Below are 23,667 nucleotides of genomic sequence, written 5' to 3'. Positions count from 1 at the left end.
GTCTTTGTCGTTTTTGTAATATTATTTTAACTGTAATTATTTTTCCTTCCTTCGTTATAGGGATTCAAGTAACAAATCCTTAGTTGTTTTCATCTTTCCATAATCTTTATTTACCGTGCTGCTTACAATGTCACCTCCCTTCTACATTTGGTGATTTCTGTTGTTATTGAGAATATTTTCCCTCCCAGAAAACCTCTGTGTTTTAGTCATTTATTTTGTTTCCTGCTCAACAACCTTTTATTTATAAATATCCTATCTTATTTTTATCTTATTATCTCATTATTTTAATTCTTTATTTTAAGATAGCAATGTTTTCAAATAATAAATCTCCTATAGTCATTAAATCCATTCAGTAGTTAAGGAAGCGGCATGAAGTTGTTATACAAGTCTGTCATATCTTCTAATCTTTTAATTTGAGTGCCCCCAGTTCATACTCTTTTGTGATAATTGGTTATAGCTATGTTATGTTTTCATAAAGCTGAGTTAGATGATAGAGTTTTTTACACCCTCCCCATTTTCAGAAATTCCCTAAATGGAACTAAGGTAAATAAAACATGCAGGTTGCAATTCCACAGTGTATGCTGCAACATTCTGAAAGGGGTGCTCCATTGTCCCTCATTTATAAAGAAAAAGATTCAATGTTTCCTGTGTACATTACCCAAAGTAACATGTTGCATACATGTGCTGCAACACGAGTACACATGCACTCTCATTATCCACAACTGTTTGTGTTGCATGCAATGAGTCAATACTTTCTTTTTGGTGATGTTATATATAGTTTTGATATATATATATATATATATATATATATATATATATATATATATATATATATATATATATATATAAGTTACCATAGTACTATGGTTCCTATATTTTGATCACCCAGTTATGTCACAGCTTGTTAGTGAAAGGTTCAGATTTTATTTACAATAAATTCTTGTAACAAATGGAACAAAGCTTTCCATTTATGCTGCACATCCTTTTAAATCCTTTCTGAACTAAAGACACATCTTTGTAATTGTATTATTCATCCTCTTTTGATATGTTAGCCAGTTGGTTGTGATTTAGGATTTATTTAGTTGTTCATTAGCTTTTCTTATATTTCCTATTCATTTATACAGAACCATGCTGAATAAAATTCGTCATCACAGCTTCACTGGTTTGAGCAAGTGAACCTTCGGCAGAGTAATGGGAATGCTTATCATTATACACTGATTAACAAGTATCAGCATGACTCCAAGTTGCAGCCCTAGACTGCCAGGCTTATACTGTTCACCTACTGGTGCATATTGTTGTTAATAAGTTAATAATGCTTGTGATTAATTCAACATTATATGGTGCTCTCACCTCACTACCCATCTCAACAGTATTTGCCAACATCTCTTGTAGAGCTCGAACCGACAGAGACTGCTCCAAAACGAAACAGCATACTGCAAGGTCTGGGGGAACATTCTAGGGGAAATAAAAATAGTAACTTCTGTAAGTCAACGTATGCTTTAGTTTCTTGACAGATACTGCAAGCTTGGTTTACTTTCATACTGCCCCAATTGAAGACAACACTGGTAAAAAAAATCACCACAGATTATTTTCTCAGTTATAAACTAAAACAATACAAGAATTTTAAATGAAACACTAAAACAAATATATGATGACAGATGATAAACAGCTGCTGCTGTTGTAGTACTGACATACTTTGATAACTTAACCAGCTGTTGGCAGTTACACTTTTATTGATCTAAATATGAAGTACATTTTGTTAGTCCCTACTACATATGTTCACATAATTATTTACCTGGATAAAAAGAGCAACACTCATACATACAAGGTATCAGATACTTTTATTTGAGAAAGCCATATCAATAGGTACTTTGTAGATAAGTATGTCTGAGTGAACTTATACACCTACACATCCAACTGATTTTAATCAATAACATACTAATACAATCACCACAATCAAGGTTACAGTTATGAGCCAGTCCACATCAGTAATTTTTCTGTAATGTATTTATCCATCCATTATTGCAAGATAAGTTTTGTACAATCTTGTTGTCTTAGGTAACCCATCTGAAGTAAAAAAGAAATGCACCATTTTTCCTTTATCATCTGTATCATTAAGGAAGATTAACAGCACAATTCTGGGTTATGACTGTGCCCTCTTAAAATGAGATCATGGTCCTGGTATGGAGATTATTTTTGCCTCTACTTGTTCCCCACAACTGTCTCTTTGAACAGGAACATATAAATAGTTCAGCATCATTACTTAAAGTGGAAAAATATAGCAGACAGAACTATATCTGATTTTTTTAGGGAAATATCTGACTGAAGAGGTGACACCATCCAACCAACCAATCAATCAATTGTAGTCAATGGAAACAGTGCTTGGAGTGGTAGAAATAATAAAGTTATATACTACTTTATATAACTTCTGCTCACATCCCACATGTAAACAAATTACTAGGGCATTTATATAGCAAAACAAATGCAACACAAATTGGAGAAAAAAGAGTAGCAAGCGTGCTTAGACTAAAGCATACCTGAGCATTTGAGGTAGGTTCTAAGAAGCAAAGTCGGTTACCAAAGCCTTCAGCCGTCAGACATAGTTTGAGCTGTTCTTTCAGAATGGTTGCAGTACATTGTAGAACAACATCATCACCCTAGGAAACAAGAAGACTGTGACGTTACTTGAAGAAAGTCCACCCCCCTTCCATTGTTTCACAAAAGCAGGAATTCTAAGCTCTACAACAAATGACTAGTGCAATCATCCTTGCACTAAATGACATTTCAAAAGGCTGTATAATGAACTGTTTTATTATTTATATGTTTACCATCACACAATGAGCAATATCATGATAAATACCATGCAAAAGAATAATTGTGTTTGCCTGGAACTTCAGCAGGAAGGCTGGACTGTGGACATTAGCTAAAATAAATCTGCAGTCAGTATTTGTAATACATCTCAGAATTTGGCTGCATTAGTGAGATGAGGGTACAAGGCCATCTCTCAAGTTCTACTACAAAAGACATCTTCAGATTATCTTTGATCTGAAGAAGTTGAATGTTGCACTTGTTAACTATATGCTTAAATTTTGGACAGACATCACAAGTTTCTGAATACATAACTGAGAAAGTAACTAAACTCAGTACCCTTCTCAAGCCAGTAGACATAATGGTTGCAGTAATTTATTTTAATACAGTCACTGAGATTATGGCTTCTTTCTGCACAGCAAATAACACACAAACATTGAAGGATAATTTTAATTACGGGTTGAGGAAAACCTGTCTCATTTGCAGTTCTATGTTTGTTTTCTTCTTGGACTGTCATTTTGTTTAAGTGTCTTACAACCTTTACTGGAAGCAGTAGAACTGCAGAAGGCATGCTCTGAACATATATATAAATCCCTACATCACTTGCTTACTGGCTTACTGACAGAACCCAGACTGTAAAAGTAGCCGTCTCCAAATCCAGCTCCAGACAAGTGACAAGTGGAGTACCTCAGGGTTCAGTCCTGGGACCACTCTTGTTTGGCATCTACTTCTCTGAAGTACAGGCCAATGCTGAAGGACTCTGGCTAACAAAGTTTGCAGATCACTGCTAACTGGAAGCCATTATTGAATCCCCAAATGATATGGATATTCTACAAAAGGCCCTTACAGAAACAAATGCTTGGTGCCAGAGCCATGTGCTCAAGCTTAATGCCAAGAAATGTATAGTTATCCCCTTTGGGAAAAACCATGTACCCATAAATTACCACATAGGTGGCAGTACACTAAACACCGAAAGTGTGATGAGAGATTTACGGACACAGGTGGACAGTGATCTCACCTTTGATAACCACATCGCCACAACAGTCAGGAAATCCTTCTATGTGGCACACCTCAACACTAAGGGCTTCTCATCCAGAAAAAAGGAGGTCCCACTGTACTCATCCCTCATTAGACCCATTATAGAGTACAACTCCCCGTTGGGTATGTACCTCACAAGACATCTGCAACAGCTGGAAAGGCCGCAGAAATACCTCACTAAAAGAATCACAGGCCTAAAGCAGATGCCTTATGCTGACAGTCTAAAATAACTCCAGCATTATTCTGTGGCATATTGTCTGCTCAGAGGAGATCTCTGCTTAGCATACAAGGCCATGTCATACCCTGAGCTGTTGGACATGCTCCACTTAAAGAAATCCCAATCCTTCAGAGCCACATGCTCCATGGATCTAAATCTTGTCATCACAATGAACAAAACATGCTGGAGGTATAGGTTCCTGACCCAGAGACTCCCCATACTCTGGAATAGACTGCCCATACATGTCAAGCAGAGTGCCTCCTTGGCCCTCTTCAAAAGAAACCTTGACAGGAGATAGGAAATTCACCTGAGGATCACGTCAGTCGCCCTGCTAGACAGGGGTCCAGGGAAGTAAATATTATGGGAAGAAATATCCAGGGAATTTTTATGGCTAGGCTTGTATAGGCCCTAGGGCCGATAGCCTAGTACCAACCTATGAACCTATATCATACGTTTATCATTTGAAAGCTTCCATCCTTCCTCACAACTTTCTAACCCCAGTGGCTTCATACATGTTTAATTCATTTCTTGTGACAGCACAGCATGTTTAATGCTTTGTGAGACACAGCTATCTTCACCATCCTTTTCATCAGGGCCTGTGAGAAAAATAGCACTGAAGAAGGAATAATGTGGTAGGATGCACAAGTGGAAGAATTTTAGGAAACAGACTGGTGCTAAGAGGTTAATGCAGCCAACAAAGTATGCTAGAGAAGGAGGCAGTGATTTGGCAGTATGGAGAGAAGGTCATATATGCCGGGAGTGGTAGGAGTTGTGTAGATGGAGATGATGCCATTTTCAAAAGCTAGTCACTTAGGAATGCAGAGTTGCAGTTTAACTAAAGAAACTCTAAGGGCAAGTGAAATGGACTATTTAGGAAAGAAAGAACTTGCCTTATACAAAGTGAAAATCTTGTATCACAAATGTTTGCTCAGCAAATATGGTACAAGGATGGTAACAAATATGCGATAAGACAGAAAGTAGAAAGAAATATGTCAAATGAGAGATACTGACTGAATGAGAAACTCAAACATGATGTGTGATAATAAAGGGAGGATATCTGAAGCATAAGTGGTTAGGAGCCAATAAGTGTCTGACATGAGCAAACATAAGAGTATGGCAAGCAGAGTGAGTGCAAATTACAAGTAAGGTGCCATCACAGTAAGATACCAACACAGTAAGGAGCCATCAGACTAAGGTAAGGTGCCATCAGAGTAAGGTGCTGTCACTGTAAAGTGCCATCAGAGTAAGGTGCCATCACAGTAAGGTACCATCAGTGTAAGGTACTATCACAGTAAGGTGCCATCAGAGTAAGGTACCATCAGTGTAAGGTACTATCACAGGAAGGTGCCATCAGAGTAAGGTACCATCAGTGTAAGGTACTATCACAGTAAGGTGCCATCAGAGTAAGGTACCATCAGTGTAAGGTACTATCACAGGAAGGTACCATCAGTGTAAGGTACTATCACAGTAAGGTGCCATCAGAGTAAGGTACCATCAGTGTAAGGTACTATCACAGGAAGGTACCATCAGTGTAAGGTACTATCACAGGAAGGTGCCATCAGAGTAAGGTACCATCAGTGTAAGGTACTATCATAGGAAGGTGCCATCAGAGTAAGGTGGCATCACGGTAATAACCAAGTTGTCAAAGCAAATCAGCATTTAACTTAAAGGCTACCAGAAAAGATCAAAGGTCACTGAATGACACTAGAACGACAAAAAGTACAAGGTGACATCATGAATGAGGAGTGGCTTGCAAAGGGGGAGAATGGACACAGAGGGAGAACGGAGGACACAAGGATAACGGAAATTAGGAAGTAAAAGGGGGACAGTAGTGAGAAGAAGGTAAGAGGTAAAAGCACATGCAACTGGTGGATGGAGGAGGAGGTGTACTTATCCTATTACTTGTTACTTATTACTTGTTACTTATACTGTTGCAAGAAATGTTAGCTGAGGACAGAATGCAAAGAAAAATAATTTGGTTTGCATGAAGGTGATCAAATATCTGATAGTGGAAAGAACAAACTGTTGTAAACACAAATCATCCAGCATTCTGCATGAAAGAGCAAACTGTCTGCTGAATCACTCAAGGGTGTTACATATTGATGAAAACCAAAGGTGGAAACGATATGTGGGAAGGTATATAACTGATTGGGATTCCCAGAGATATCATGTATAATAAGGAAAAGTAAAAACAAAATTAGAGAATTCATGGAGTCCCTGATGAAATGGCAGAGAGAGCAAGAACACTGAGTGTTTGTCTTGGAAACTACAAAAAGAGGCTTTCTACAAGGTACTGTTCTCTTCCAAGCACTGATGTGAAGTAGTTACACAGTGGAAACTGTAATACAACAACACCCCACCTTAAATTAAGTTGGAGGTAGGTGAGGAAAGTGATCACCAATAAGGATGACAAGCAACTGAAGCACTAAAGAAGGGAATCTAGGAGCTTGAAGTGATAAAACGTGTAAGGTGAATGTGAAAATGGAAGGCTTATATGAGTACATTAGATACCTCTGCAACATATACAATGATTGCATGATATGCCTTTAGAAGGAGATATGACACTGTAATCACATATGAAACCTGAAACACATTGGAGAAGCAACAGCACATGAGTTCTAGATGCAAGCTACATAGAACAGGCAAAAGAGTATGTAAGTTATAAAAGGAAGAGACAATGCACTGGTGGAGACTGTTGATGAGATAGGCAGAAGTTATAAGTGAAAGCAGTCAATTATAGGTTGAGGCTGGACTGCACAGATAACTGGATGCAGGAACAAGTAAAGATAACATGATGTAAAGAAATAAGAAAAAGAACATATCTCTAGTGGTCATACTCTGTCTTCTAACAGAAACTGTTTCACTATTGTCACACACACATGATGCTACAATACAAGAATCTACTGAATTGCAAGTTCACCTCCAGCCACACTGTTTTTCTTTCAATTGTGCATGTAGTCTTGAAAGAGTTAGGAGTGAATTTGACATACAGTAATACCGGTAGTATAGGACTGTGTTAATGTCTTTGTTAATATAGCTTATTTTATGGCCAGGTTGTAGAGGTTCTTCTTCTCTTTAGGCTGTTCTCATTAGGGGTTGCCACACTGGATCATCTGTTTCCATTTCTTCCTGTCCTCTGCATATTGGTCAATCACACCAACCGCCTGCATGTCCTCTCTCTCCATATCCATAAACCTTATCTTAGGCCTTCCTCTTTTCCTCTTACCTGGCAGCTCCATCCTTAGCATCCTTTTCCCAATATACCCATCATCCCTCCTCAGCACATGTCCAAACCAATGCAATCTCGTCTCTCTGACTTTGTCTCCAAACCATTCAACTTGAGCTGACCCTCTAATATACTGATTCCTAATCCTATCCATCCTTGTCACACCCAATGCAAATCTTAACATCTTTAACTCTGCCACTTCCAGCTCTGACTCCTGCCTTTTTGTCAATGCCACCATCTCCAACCCATACAACATAGCTGGTCTCACTACCCTCTTGTAGACCTTCACTCTTACTGGTACCTGTCTGTCACAAATCACTCCTGACACTCTTCTCCACCCATTCCACCCTGCCGGTACTCTCTTCTTCACCTCTCTTCCACACTCACCATTACTCTGAACTGTTGATCCCAAGTACTTAAACTCATCCACCTTCGCCAACTCTACTCCCTGCATCCTCACCATTCCTCTATCCTCCCTCTCATTCACACACACATATTCTGTCTTAGTCCTGCTGACCTTCATTCCTCTCCTCTCTAGAGCATATCTCCACCTCTCTAGGTCTCGTCAACCTGATACCTACTCTCACTACAGATCACAAGGTCATCTGCAAACATCATAGTCCATGGGGCCCCCTGTCTGATCTTGTCTGTCAACCTGTCCATCACCATTGCAAATAAAAAGAGCTCAGAGCTAATCCTTGATGCAATCCCACCTCCACCTTAAATGGATCTGTCACTCCCACTGCAGACTTCACCACTGTCACACTACTCTCGTACATATCCTGTACCACTCTTACATACTTCTCTGCCACTCCTGACTTCCTCATACAATACCACAACTCCTCTCTAGGCACCCTATCATATGCTTTCTCCAAGTCCACAAACACACTGCAACTCCTTCTGTCCTTCTCTGTACTTCTCCATCAACACTCTCAGAGCAAACATCGCATCTGTAGTGCTCTTTCCCGGTATGAAACCATACTGCTGATCACTAATCATCACTTCCCTTCTTGACCTAGCTTCCACTACTCTTTCCCATAACTTCAAGCTGCGACTGATTAGTTTTATCCCTCTGTAGTTACTACAACTCTGCACATCACCCTTATTCTTAAAAATAGGTACCAAAACACTTTTTCTCCACTCCTCAGGCATCCTCTGACTTTCCAAGATTTCATTAAACAATCTGGTTAAGAACTCCACTGCCATTTCTCCTAAGCACCTCCATGCTTCCACTGGTATGTCATCTGGACCAACAGCCATTAGTTAGAAAGGTAGTATAGGGGGATTGTCCCTAGCATCCCACTTTTTATATATTTAATATTCAAATGTTTCAGGGTTTTGTAATGTACAGTATATAGCCCAACTTCTTTAATGAATTCTGTTATTTTTGTTCGAATTCATGAACTCCTATGTCTAGCACAGGCCCTTACCCTTTGATTATACGGCTCCCAATGCCAATCACCCCTACTTCTACTACATTAAGGGTATGTACATCACCCATGTCCTTACAATATTAAGAGCATGCACAGCATCCCTGCCTGTACTACATTAAGGGCATGCACAGCACCCCTGCCTCTACTACATTAAGGGTATGCATAGCACCCCTGTCTCTATTACATTAAGGGTATGTACAGTACCCATGTCCCTACAACATTAAAGGCATGCACAGCACCCATGTCCCTACAGCATTAAGGGCATGCACAGCACCCCTACCACTACTACATTAAGGGTATGCACAGCACTCCTGCCTCAAACACATTAAGGGTATGTACAGTACATGTAATTAAGTATATCTGCTGGTAGTAATGTGCACTTCTTAAAAGTCACTGGTCTTGGCATGGGATCTGACATAAAATTCTTAACACAGGTCTCCCAGTGCTTACTTGTTCACAGGCAGGAATCAGTGCCCAGTTTACCCCCATCCTGAATGTGATCAGTGCTCCTCTGACACTACCAGGACAAGGTGCCCTTGTTATCATTGCTGACCTAGCAGCAGTAAGTGCAGCTTTCCTAGCCTGGCAGATGGCAAATTCTTCCAGTCCTTCCGGTGCTCCATCCATCACAATGATAACCAATGCCCCGACCTCTCCATATCATTCATCCATGAAGCAGCTACATCTCCCAGATCTCCATTGATCTTAACAGAGACTAATAGCTCCTGTTTGCACCCCTGCCATTTCCTCAACTACTGGAGCCACCTACCTGCCCATTCATTCTGGTTCATAAATGTATAGATTCAGTTGCATTGCTTTTGAAGGAAATTAATAATCAAACTCTTATGGCTGAAAGGAGTAGCTTATTTCATAGTCTTTAAAGGCACTGTGTAATGTTTCAGTCATGTTTTTAAATAATTAAGTTATTTATTTGTTAAGCAAGTAAGTGAAGCCGCGGTGGTGCAGCCGTAGTGTTGTTGCATCACAGCAAGAGGTTCTCCCATTCTATTCTCACCTGGAGTGCCTTCTGTGTGGAGTCTGCATGTCCTCCCCGCGGTTGAGTGGCATTCAAAAGATATGCGTGAATGGGCATGCCTTTGTTGAAGGTTGGGCATTGGGCTGGCAACTCGGCACCATAAAAATCTACTGCCAATCATTAGCGGGCCAGAGTTCCGCTGTGGCGACCCCTAACCGGGAAAAGCCGAAAAGACAAACATTTATTAAGCAAGTAAGTGGACTGTCCAGGGATCCTTTTCAAGAAAAAAACAAATACTGTTTATAAAAAGAGAATACGGAAGTATAAGTCAAGATGTAGCAGGGAAATATCCCTGACAGAGGAAAATATCTGAATACTTGCGGTAAGCTATTACACAACTAATGGATAAGACATTCAGACTGAAACTGCTTGCTGTATATATGTCTTACAAATCTGAAATGTGCTCAGCTATTTTCTTGAAAAATGGCATTTACAAACAGAAATGTTCCCTAAACATTCTTTGAAGCAATTATTATTTATTTTAGTACTAATTTCATTGATGTGGTGTTAGCTCCAGGCATAGACTTCAAATAAAACCAGATCACTTATTGCCTTACACTCCAGATAGAGATCACTTCTAAGTAACTTATAAGGAAAAGTATATAATGACAGCTCCTGAAATCTTTCTAAATAAATAAGTATTCCAGTCATATTATATGACTTCTCTAGTAAGGAAACATTGTACTTTTCTAAGTTTGTTTTTCAGGTAGCTTGTTCAAAGGCTGCAAAATGTAGCACTGTTATCAATAAAGGATCAGATTTGAGGTATAAAGTGGTATAAATGACCTCTCTGAGGAGATTAGACGACACTGTAGAATTACGTGGGCTACAGATGAAACATTTCTGATAATGGTAGATATACAGTGGTCAATGTTTAAATTGTTTGCCATCATCCCTACAGCTTAATTGGTGTCATTTTTATAATCTTATCATTATTTGGTAATTATAATGTCGTCTGTTCATGTTGCATTTACTAACCCAAGATTTTTATTATTAGGTTTTGTATTGATCTTAAGTCATCAGAGGCTAGATATGGTTTGATAGTGTGAAGCCTAAATTATACTTTGATGAGAAGAAGAAATCTGTATGTATCATATTATAGTCCTGTTGGGCAGTTTATTGAAGGATACAGTGCTGAGTTTCTGGGGCACTTCCAAGAATGAATTTTATACTTTTATGGTAGGTCTGTTCAGGTTTAGCATGTAGGCTAGCTGAACTAGTGTATATCCATAGAAAAGTCTAGTATACACATTAACATGGAGACCAGCTTGGCTAGAGTATTAGTGGCGAGGTAATAGACTACCTAGCATACAGTTATATTTTTTGTGGTTATGTTTACTTGTTCTACTAGAGAAAGAACGTTGTCTAAGAGGGAGCCTTGATATCTGATTTTGTTAATGTGTTGGATTTTGCTAACTGATATCTTTTTAATCTCATGTTTAGAAGAATATGTAGCCTTACAGCAGGTACAGCAGACAATAATAGTGAGATGTTTGGTATTTATTTTAAAATTAAGTAAAATTAAACATGAATCCTTTAGACACTTTTCCAGTACTGAAAATCCAGCCTTAGATTTTTGCAGAGGTTTAAAGTGCATCAGCTTATTGAATTATATACAGAAATCCACTGTGATTAGGCAAGGTATTGGCATGTATGCTGAATTGTAGGGATTTGTTGGGGATCCTTGGATTACACTTTCATTGGCTGTGAATTCTATGTAAAGAATTTGACCCCATTTAACAGCAAATTTTCTGTACAAAATGTAGCTTTGGAATCATTGCGCATCCTGTTTATAATTCTTAAGTGACCGTGGTATCAAAGGCTTTGGACAGACCTAACAACAGCTTGCTTATCACTTTTCCTGGGTTAAGTTTAGCCTTGGTGAAGTTTGTTACCACTAACAATGCAGTATTTACTCAGTAACCTTTCCAGAAATGGTGTTTTGAATTCTTGAGATGGTTTAATGAAAGTGAGTTTTTGGAGGACTGTATATACTAAGGATTTTAACAGAATGCTCAGAATAGGTATGGGTCTAAAGTTATTGGGTTCTGTAGTGGCATCCCCTTCACCTAAATAAATGCTATGATCCTCTTTCCATATTGATGGGACCATCCCTTCTGTTACACTCTTGTTTAGCAAATGTGTGGTGGGGACAGCTAAAGAATTTGAGGCCATTCTTGTGAATTTTGAGAAAAGACTGTCTGAGCAGGCAGACCCATGCTGTTTAATTTTCTTTTATATGTCTTTCTGATTGCAAATCTATTAACATCCTTTAATTGGAACTGCTGCACTGGTTGCAAACTGAGGTTTGGGAAGGGTACAGGTAGAAGAGGTGGGCTCCTATCACGAAACTGAACTTCCAGAACTTCGAACACCAGAAAGTCAAACTTGGAAGTTCGAAAGTTGAAAATGTCGAAGCCACGGCAATCCGAATTCTTTCCCAGGGAAAGAATTCAGTTGGCCGTTTCTGCGGCTTCGACATTTTCTCCACTGTAGTGTGAAAATTACAGAATGGGTTAAGGTAAATGTGTGATATTGACGGAACTTAGAGTTAGGGTGTGGGTAAGGTAAGTGTGCGATACTGACGGACTTTAGGGACTTTAGGGATAGGGTGCGGATAAGGTAAATTAGTGTGGCATAGTGACGGACCTTAGGGTTAGGGTGCGGGTAAGGTAAGTGGGCGAAAGTGAAGGACTTTAGGGTTAGGGTGCGGATAAGGTAAGTGTGCGACAGTGACAGACCTTAGGGTTAGGGTTTGGGTTAAGGTTAGTGCATAGATAGTTGTGTATGTAAGGTTTAGTATAGGTTTATAAAGTTTTTGGTGTGCTTGTGTTGTGTGTGTGTTTTTCAGAACAGCAAATTTTTTCCCTGGGAAATAAATCGCTGTTCCGAAGTTTCGATGTTGTCACATTTCGATCTTCCAAGTTCGAACTTATGATGTTCGACATTTTGGAAGTTCGATTTCGTGAGATAGACCCGAAGAGGTGATATGATAGAGCTCGCTGTTTCAAAATAATTCTGCAATAATTTGGCAGTTCGGACAGGGAGAATGGAAGCAGTGTGTCCTGGATTAAATAGCATATTTATCTTATTTTAGATTTTTATCTGTCAGGCGTATAATAGGTTACTACAGTTAAAGAAGCAGTTTTGTCTATTTTGTGTTTATTTATTTATTTAGTGTTTGCACTTGCTCTTTTAACTTCTTGTAGTGCTGTAGGCTTGCCTGAGAGTAGTACAGTATGTATGTGTATAAATATACAAACATATATATGTATGTATGCATAGTTATTCAGTAACGGCTCACTGCCATTCAAAAATGTGCATGTTGATTGGGCAACCCAGCCAGCATACCCACTGTAAATTGTGCATCTACCAATAGAAAAAAGTCTGGCCGCTGAAGTAACACTGAGCAACCAGACATTTCTATTGGGATATGCCTAGAGGATGGAGCAAAATACAAGAAAAATCAGGTATGTTTGCAAAAACTAAATAAATAGAAATGTAACTGATTTTCCTTGTATATTTGTGGTGTCCCTCCAAAAATCTTGGCAGACACTCGTACCTCTCAACTGTCCAGAACTTCACAGAATGTTCAGATTTTTGCCCCATTGTTTTGGTCTGTTCCTCATAAAAATTACTTTCTTCTGGCATGTCATCAGGGATTGAACTCATTAAATAAAGACAGACGTTTCTGGTTCAGGCTTCATAGGTTCATAGATGTGTACTAGGCTAATGGCCCTGAGGCTTTTACAAGCCTAGCCCATAGGATTACCCTGGCATCATGCCACCCAACGTTAGTTCCCAGTGCTTTGTCGAGTAAAGGCACTGGAGTGATCCCTGGGGTGAATTTTCTATTTCCCATCCACTCATCAAGATTTATCTTGAAGAGGGCCAGTGAAGTGCCTGCTTGACTTGTACAGGAAGTCTATTCCTTAGCATGGGCAGTCTCTGGATTATGAACCTGTCCCTCCACCATGTTCTGTTGATTGTGGTAATGAGGTTGAGGTCTCTGGAGCATTTGGTGTGGAGGGATTAGGATTTCTTTAGATGTAGCATTTCTAACAGAGCTGGGTCAGACATGGCTTTGTAAGTCAAGCAGAGATCACCTCTAAGTAGGCGATATGAGGCAGAGAATAGTTGGAGTTTTTTTAGTCTGTCCATATAGGACAAATGTTTAAGGCCTAGGATCCTCTTTGTGAGGTACTTTTGTGGCCTCTCCAGTTGTTGCAGGTGTCTTGTAAGGTACATGCCAAATGGTGCATTGTACTCAATGATTGGCCTAATGAAGGAAGAGTAGAGGGAGACAATGACCTCTTTCTTCCTGGATGCAAAACCCTTAGTAATGAGATGTGCCACATAGAAGGACTTTCTGACTACAGTGACAATGTGGTGGTCAAGAGAGATTGCTGTCAACCTGTGTTTCCAGATCTCTTATAATGCCTTCTGTGTTCAGTGGACTACCATCGATGTGGTAATTCATGGGAACCATGCTTTTTCCAAAGGGGATGACGGCACATTTTTTGGCATTGAGCTTAAGGCAATGGTTTTGACACCAGTCGTTGGTCTCAGTGAGGCTTTCTGTAGGATGTCAACATCACTCGGGGATAATAATAGCTACCAACTTGCAATCGTCTGCGAACTTTGTCAACCAGAGTCCCTTTGTGCTGACCTGGACTTCAGAGAAGTAGATACCAAACAGGAGAGGACTGAACCCTGTGGGACTTGACTCATGACTGGTCGGCAGTCTGACTTGGAGTTCGCTACTTTCACACTGTGGGTTCTACCTGTGAGCCAGTTTGCAACCCACCTAGTGATATAGGGGATGATGCCTAGCTTAGTGAGTTTTTCTATGATTCTTGATTGGGGAGTGGTATCAAAGGCCTTGGCCAGATCAAGGTAGGCTGTATGAACCACCTTGCCTTCATCCATAGCTCTGGTGACTGACTCAAAGAAGGTGACCAAGTTGAGAAGGCATGATCTACCCTTCACAAAACCAAACTGTGTGGGATCCAGAGTTTGGAGATTCCCTATATCCTTGTTTTTTAGGTCCATGATGATGCATTCCATAGCTTTGCATATCTGACTCATCAGGCTAAAGGGGCAATAGTTCCCATGGTCTGTAGACGCTCCTACTTTGTGGAGAGGATGACTTTAGCAATGTGCCATTTGGTAGGGACAAATCCTGAGGTGAGGCTGTGATTGAAAAGGGCACACAGGTGAGGTGCCAGTTCACTCTGTAGTTCATGTAGAACACAGCTAGGGATATTGTCAGGTCCCATAGAAGCTGTATTCTTGGCATTGGACAGTGCTGTTTTAACCTGTGCAGCAGTATTACTGGGTGCCTGGCAATCTACTGGTATTGTGACTGGTCCCCTGGGGGGGGCGGCAAAGTTGGCACTGAATCTGTCGGCCAGTATATTGGCAATATCTGTTGGCTCAATATAGGAGGTGGCTTTGTGCAGTAGCTCAGAGCAAATCTGGGTATTGCCCTGGAGATTCTTTACATAACTATAGAAGGCCTTGTGGTTTTCTTTACTATCTGCTGTAATTCTGTTTTCATAGTGAACTTTAGAGGATTTGATGAGAGATCTCAACTTTTTATTGAGGCTGATAAGGGAGTTTTTCAGTTTTTTCCAGTCTTGGGACTTCACCTTATTCTGCATCAGTTTCCTCCTTCTGTTGTAGAGTTTGTTTATGGCAGGAGACCACCAGATTGGCTTCCTTGTTTTGGAGGAGAGCATCTTGGTTCTGTTGGGTATGGTGAGATCCATGCATTTGTGTATGTATTTGTACAGAGCCCAAAGTTAGCTTTGGAGAAGTTTTTCATGGTGATTACCTTTGGGGGGGGGGGGGGGTTGAGGCAGGTGGGAGTTATGTGGATTTCCAAGGTGATTAGTGTGTGGTTGGATCTACCACGGAGAAGTTGAGTATTGGTGTAGAGCAACGGTTGCCCATGGTAGTAATGACCAGGTCAAGGATGTTGTTACCTCTAGTGGGGATAAGAATGAGCTGGTCCAGGGCATTGGAATTAATGAATTCCTGGAAATGTTGGGCAAGTGCATTGGTGCATGAGTAGATTTCCCAGTTAATGGAGGGGTAGTTGAAGATGCCCAGTATGAGAGTGTTAGGTTGGACCCTAATATTCTCCAAGGTGCTTAGCAATGTGGAGTGTAAGTCTTGGGACATGGTTGGGGACCTATATCAGGCTACGACCTGAATCACTGTCTTACCCACTGTTAGCTGCACCTGAAGTATCTCAGGTGAGTTATGTTGAGCTACTAGTCTGGAGGTGTGCACATCCTTTATGTATATGGAAACACCACCACCTTTATATCCTTTCGAAAATGTATGCCAACACAAAACCTAGTTCAGGAACTTTCTAAGTTCATAAGAGCAATATTTAAAACTCTGTCCCTATTTTTGGACCTTTGTATCTATCATGTTGGGTTTGGTACACATTTCTTGCATTTTGTGAAAAACAAAAAAGACAGCAATCAGCAATGTACTCCATTGTTTCTCCTGCACTGTATTGATGTATTGTGCAAGTGTGCATCAGCAAACAAGGAAGAACGTGAAAGAACACTACAGCGCTGTTATACAAAGACATCATTTAAGAATGTTAAGCAGTTTCTTTTTAAAAAGTATCATTGCATAGTAGCAAGGACCCACAACTGGGCGTGGGCATGACAGGACTAACCCGCGGTTAGCTTTGTTTAATTACTTGGTCTTCTCCCCCATGATTAAACCATGCCAACGGTAGGTTAATCCTGTGATACCTACACCCTGTCATGGGTTATTGCTAATGTATATCTATATATATATTGTAACTGGCTTTGTCTCTTTCTATTTTCTTTGCTTTTAGTGCATCATTCAACCAAAATTGTGATGCATTTTGACTGTAAATGATTTAGTGGGGTAGGGCTGTCTAGTACCTTTTTTTTCTGATTTGTAGTAATTGTTTGTCATTTCTTCTGTTTGAAATGTGGTCTAAGAGACTCCTGTCTAATAAGAAAATGAACTTAAATAGTCTGGTTTTATGTTTTTGAAGCTATAAACCTTAAGGCATCTGTGATTGCTTACCAGTTTACCTTGGTTACCGAGGTCCGAGGAACATGTTGTAATGGTCACTAATGGAATCTGCTAAAGTTTCAGTAGATTTAAAAACTGGCTATATTTGAAACCAGCATCTGGTCTAGTGAACTACCTACGTCAGGGATATTTTTAATGCAGTTTAGTTAGTTGGTCGCCTGATGAGAGATATGATTATTCAGAAGTTGTATTAGTTTTATTTAATAATCATTCCAGTATGTTGTCCTGAATACTATGTTTTTCTCCTTTGGCAAATGTTGAGGTTATTATGCTAGTCTCTTTCCTCTCATAATATCATACAGCTCAAATGTTCTTTTGTTGATATACCTCTTGTTCCTTCACGTGATCTGTCATTGCCAAAGACAGTGTTATGGTTTAATTTGTGGGGTTTTATGTGCTTTTTAGTGTGGTTCTGTAATAAGTGGTTTTATGTGGTCATTGGTGCATTTCTGTAATAACTAGGATATCTGGCATGTAAATGCCTACACATGCTTGATTTTATCGTAGATGCCCCAAATATCATGGTTTAAAAATTTAAATTCTTTAGTGATAGTCTGAAAGCATTTATTTGGCATGGTCAGTCTGATAGTAGACATTAAAGTTTTGTTGTCCATACTTCTTATGGGGTTTTTAAGGCCAAAAGTAGAGGAAGGGCCAGGATTCAGTTGCATGTCTCCTATAAGTTTAATTTATAATTTCATATTATATGATGATTCTCCTTCTTTCCATATGAAAAATGGTTGAATTTAAACGGTGGTTGTTTAAGTCATTGGATTATTTGTGATACTCTTTAAGTGGATTTTTGTAAGGATGGGACTCATTGTAGGAGTTGCTTCATATATTTTTTGTTTAAGAAATTTGATGTAATTGAGGTGAGTTACATACATGTTTGTGTAGGGTTCCTGCTTGATTCGAGTGGTATAAAGTATAGTGGTTTACTGTGGAGGAAGGTATTACTGTTAGAATGATTGTAATTACTGTTACTACTGAAGAATGCATTTTTGCCTGCTTTATAGGATACAGTTATTAACTAAAGTTAGGGACGTACTGCTGAAGAATCAACCTTCATTTACTTTCCCTTTTATACTGTTTATGAATATATAGCACACGCAGGTGGTGTGCGTTAGGGATTACTATAATCTGGCAATGATCATTTCAGTACGGGTTGTTGTTAGCATGCTGTGCTGCAGGAAGTGGGTTACGATGCTATTTAAGTAATCAGAGATGGGGGTAGCGAATAGGGTGTGAGTGAATTATGTCTGCCTGTACATTACATAGAAACAGTCATATTATGTACATGTAAATGATACCAAGATGTAACCAGCAGATGGGTGATACATTTACATTTTTCATAAGACTAAAAATAATTTGTTTAAATATCGCTGCTGCAGTTTAATGGGGCACAACTGGATTGCATATTTTGCATTTAGGCTCTTCACTGCATGCAACTGAGGTTTATAAGAGCTTTCACATGTAGCTGTGGGGATCTTACTGGGAAATGGAACTCAGTCTAATTTTAATATACATCTAAAAGTATAGGGTTAAGGTCTGAGGTCAGTATAGGTGCATCTGTCATGAAGGAGTGAGGTGTATTCCCTCTAAAGTAAGAAGTCTAGCTGGGGTTAATCCTTTTATGACTATAAGTGCAAAGTAGTTGCCATTCTTCAGTCTATAATTAAATGATGACTCCATATAAGAAAATATAAATCTATACCTTGCAGGCAAATACTGTTTGAGTTTGGGGATTCATTGATGCAAACTGTGCAATATACACAGATGGTTCATTCTAATTTTGGCTTTATTGTACTTGGTGAGTACTACTGTTCTCTGGAAATGTTTGTAGCTCATTGGAGTGTGGTACATTGGGGCACTAACCCTGGACATTGGAATCTATATTAACAGTTTATAAGTGACCATACACACTACAGCACCTCTGGAACTAGCACTAACCAAGGCATCACTTAAGTATAGCAAATCAGAGCAACAGTACTAAGGAATTTAAGCAAACAATCAATGCTTTGTATCTTACAAGATGCAGTGTAGTGGTTCTGCATCCCACATCCAAGCAATGTATAACAGCTAGTAATGTATTAGCAATGTATCTGCGTCATATTTATTATTGTATTTTATTATTAATACATTCTATTTCCATGGGTGGACCTCAGAGTACCTCAGGGTTCTGATTGAAGCCTACTGCAGTTCCCAGTTTTTATCAATGAATTACCCTGGGAGCACCCTCAGATCATTTGTCTACTATATACACATGATAAAGTTAGTACATCCAGTAAACAACTACACTCCATCTCTGTTGCCCAGGAGGACAACTTCAAGTCTTTATGGAACTGGTTAATTTGAAATAAATTAATGACTAATAAAACCCAAACTAATATTATGATATTTGGAACTGCTCAACAGCTTAAGAATAACAATAATATTCCAATTTATGACCCTTTCTCTTCCTACATCTCCTAAATACAATGGAATCAGTCTCAATCCACATATTTTCTCCACTCAACACACCAAAACAACTGTCATCAAGGTACTTAGTTATCTTATGACAGCACACAAAATGCCCAGCTAGCTAGCATAGGACAGTAGACATGCTCTAGTAATCAATGTACTGCTACCTCTAGGTATATCTAAAATGTGGTCTCCCATTATTTTTTCTCTTCCCCCAAAAACTCCTCTCTACTTCACCTCTCAAATCTCCTCTTTACTTCAAACAACTGAAAACAGAATTGTAAGATTTTTGCATTTCGTCAATAAAAGTGAGTTTTATTACAGTACATAAAGGCAAGTGTCACCCAGTCTCAGTTAACACCATGCTACTTTTTCAGGACATTCATCTCCAAATGACTGCATGAAAGATACTGCCCCCACCTTCAAAAGTAAGAAATTTGAATCGGATTAAATTAATTCACAAGAGACTCTGATGGTGTGGCACTAACTAGGGCTCCATTTAGACAGGTTGCTACTGGAAAGTTCTTTATAAAGATAGTACCTGCCTCTTGGAGTGCCATTCTTAAGGAAATGAGGTAAACTGAGGACAAATAAATACAATAAAATATAAAAATGTCACTTAGTTAAAGAAAATAAATGCAAATGCTTTAGATACTGAATAGTTTAACAATGTTTCTACTGCTTGGCTTGAAGGCATGACTAACTCAGTTCATGAACTCCAATCATATATATATATATATATATATATATATATATATATATAGATATAGATATAGATAGATAGATAGATATAGATAGATAGATCCCCTTTAGAAACCTGAAATCCCACTTACCCAAAATCCAAAACACCGAGACAAAAAACCTGACATCCAGTTTGTGGAATGCTGAAAAAACACAAACTGTAAGTAATCGATTGTCCAACCTGCAAACACACTTAACACCAAAGCACGCAAACATCCACCCTAACTAAATATACCAACTCCAAGATTGCAGTACTGTGGAGGTAAGGGACAAAGGTCAGCATGCTGGCAAAGTGGTTACTTACCGTTAGTGATTTGTTGGTGTTCCAGACTGTCGGTCTTCCTGGATGTTGGGATTTTCATCTTGGTCTTTTGGGTTTGGGTAACGGGACCCATATATATATATATATATATATATATATATATATATATATATATATAGATATATATATATATATATAAATCTTTCTGAGAAAATAACTGGTCTTTATTTTATGGAAAATATCCCAAATGTGTACATTTACAGAATGTCATTACTCTGAACTGCAAATTTTTGACCATTAGGAATTCTTCCTACTTTATCCATTCAGCTCCTTTAAATCAAAGGCAAGATATTTATTGTCTATATATTCTTCATGGGAGAAGGGGAGTGATACTATGATCTATTGTAGGCAGTCAAGGGTCTTCTCTTAAGTTGTAGCCATCACCATTTTGAATGCCCACAACCTCCCGGACTGAGAAGTGCAGTGTGTGCCATGGTCAGTAGTGGTTACCTGGGTCACAGTCAGGGTTTCATGCCACTTTCCCAATGGGTCAGGCCCTAACAATCTAATTAATGATGCCACATGCATACACAATGACTTCACTTCCACTTTTGGTTTGATTTTAGTAATACTCTGAGCACACACTGGTGTGGATACCCTTAATGTCTTTGGCTGACTTTGTGCAAGGGTTAAGTGTGATTTACTTAGGCTGTGTATTGTTATCCGCAAAAAAATATATATATGAAGAACTGAGAAGATTTGAGAATTTGGGGGGCAGAATGGATGCCAAAATGTCCTGTTTTATTTAGGGCAGTCATGAATGATATGTGAGGACCTTTGTTGAAGTCTGAGAGAACAGCAGCACCAAACAGCACTTTGGTTAAAAGAACTGCTGTGGAAATCACTTCAAAAGTAAGGGATTTGTGCATCCTGTACTGTAAGTCCAGCTGTCCAGCTGGTAATGGAGTTTGGTTCTCTGAGCTCAGCATAGTTTGTGAGTCATGTCTTGGTTAAGTGTATACCCCAGGTACTTGAAATTACTGGCTGCACTTATACTAATACATGGAAAATATAAAAAGAAACTAGTGATCCTAAAACTTTGTTGGTGAGCTTAGTCACAATAATGTCAAAAAATCAACTCTAATCAAAAATATACTAGTATATAGCAGGCATAGCAGCTATACTGTGCATCGCCGTATTTTTAATTTTAAAATCCCCAAAGATTTCTGTAATTAGATCTGGCACCTCTACCATTAGTTCTGCTTTACAGTTGGAATATAAATCAGTATTATTACGTTATAGTAATGTAAAAAAAATCTTGGAAACATGCAAGTTAATTTAATGAAAGAATGCAGCCATCCCATGCACCTGAAAAAACAGTAGCTTTTTTATTGTTACAGAAGATTAGCATATAACAGAAGCAGAACTCAGTATCTCAATAGAAATTACAGTGAACTAAAAACTGAAAATAGACTTTGCATGTAACAAGACATACAAATGTATGACCTGGATACTGAGTTATATAACACCAGATACTGGAGAAGTAGAAACCGGTTGACATACTTCTGAGGAGACCACTCCTGTAATATTCTGCTATGCTATAGAGCTCAATTCATAAAAGGCAATCTGCTAAAAGAGGCAGGGGACACTACATATAAGAACTATTCAGAGCTTCTTACATTTTGATAAACTCCAGAGGTTGAACTTTTTCAGTTTTACAAACAGAATGCACAAGGGAGATTTGATTATAATTTTGAGACATTATATTGTTGCAGGCTACTTGACAACTTGCTCATCCGAAAAAAAAATCACTTAGACTAAACTTGTCGAGCTGTCTTTTCATTAACAACACAATTGCAAACATGCACAAGCATCCATTGACACCTAGCCTGCATAATATTCCACAGCCCTATACTGGAAATACACAGAAAAACAAAATCACACCCAGGAAAGACCCCCCCCATCTCTCCCACCCAAAAACAAAACTTATGAAACCAATTCTGAGATGGCACTTAGCTTGGGGCAACTGCTGCTGGGGAGTTAGACACTCATGCACTAAACTACCCTGTGACATTTTTCATATCACCTCTAGAAAGCACACCTGGCATATATATATACATTGTAAGAAAATCATCCAGATGTTTAGTCCATCTCCTATCTGCACACTTAGACACCAAAACACGCACACACTTATACACTTTGCCACAGAACCTGTAGCGCAGCCCCTTCTTGCACTCACACACTGCATGCAGCTGATCAATCACTCCAACATGCACATAACAATCCCTGCTAACATGTGCACACTGTGAGCTCCAAGTCACCGACTCCACTCCAGTCTCGCGTTTTAGTAACTCATTCAAAGCACAGCCAGCATGAACCAACCTGCATGTACATACACATATACACAGACACACACATACACACACACACACACACACACACACACACACACACACACACACACACACACACACACACACACACACACACACAGACACACACACACACACACACACACACACACACACACACACACACACACACACACACACACACACGCACACACACACACACACACACACACACACACACACACACACACACACACACACATGTACACACACACACACACACACACACACACACACACACACACACACACACACACAAACACACACATATTGCTCTATACAATAACAAGCTTTACTATATTATAAAGAATCACACTTGTAAAGCAATGCCCCTGCGCACACTGGTGATGAATATACATACTTGAATCAGTGTGTCATGCGACCAATAGACTCCAATAAGATGAGACTTGACAAAGGTACCTGCTATTTAGGGACTACACCTTGATTCTGCATTCAGGTGTCTCAGTTTGGTTTTGGTATTATTAAGGGAATACCTTAATTTCAATTTCTGAAATAAACATACAACACCAGAAACAGTAGGCTCATTTTACTAGTGCTTTGTTATTGTATGATATTTCTGTAAGAGTAGCCAAACAATGGAACAAAGAACCATCAGTCAAATAATCTTTGCTACTTGAAAAAAACTGTAGACGTTGTGGTGAAAACCTCTGTTAAATGATATATTTTTAGAGAATTACAAAAACTTGCTCCAAATAAGGTTCTCAGTTGACTCCTTATTTGAGCAGATATGTCCTGTGAAAACATAATGACAACTGTCCTGAATTTTTAAGGCAAAAAATATTTTCCTAATTTCTGTTAGCAGCTGCATAAAATAATTAGATTGCATCTGAATCACCTTAATATTATATGAACTAGTAGAAATCACTCAAATTCTAAAGCAGTGATATTTTATGTTTGGCAAAAAAGGAAGCCCTGCCCTTTGCAC

At 39.0% G+C, this 23,667-nt stretch overlaps 1 protein-coding gene across 1 annotated transcript in view; it reads right to left on the bottom strand.

Annotated features, from left to right (window-relative positions):
* Nucleotides 1-23,667, bottom strand: part of LOC122794026 (ryanodine receptor 1-like) — a 2,146,276-nt gene that overhangs the window by 1,997,011 nt on the left and 125,598 nt on the right. Inside the window, 2 exon segments of the mRNA XM_044062140.1 lie at nt 1,351-1,455; nt 2,538-2,657. Coding sequence (XP_043918075.1) covers nt 1,351-1,455; nt 2,538-2,657 — 225 coding nt within the window.

The sequence above is a fragment of the Protopterus annectens genome, chromosome 1.part0, assembly GCF_019279795.1.
Source record: "Protopterus annectens isolate FY-2018-M chromosome 1.part0, PAN1.0, whole genome shotgun sequence".
Classification (NCBI taxonomy): domain Eukaryota; kingdom Metazoa; phylum Chordata; order Ceratodontiformes; family Protopteridae; genus Protopterus; species Protopterus annectens.
This window is presented reverse-complemented; position numbering and strand designations above follow the sequence as displayed.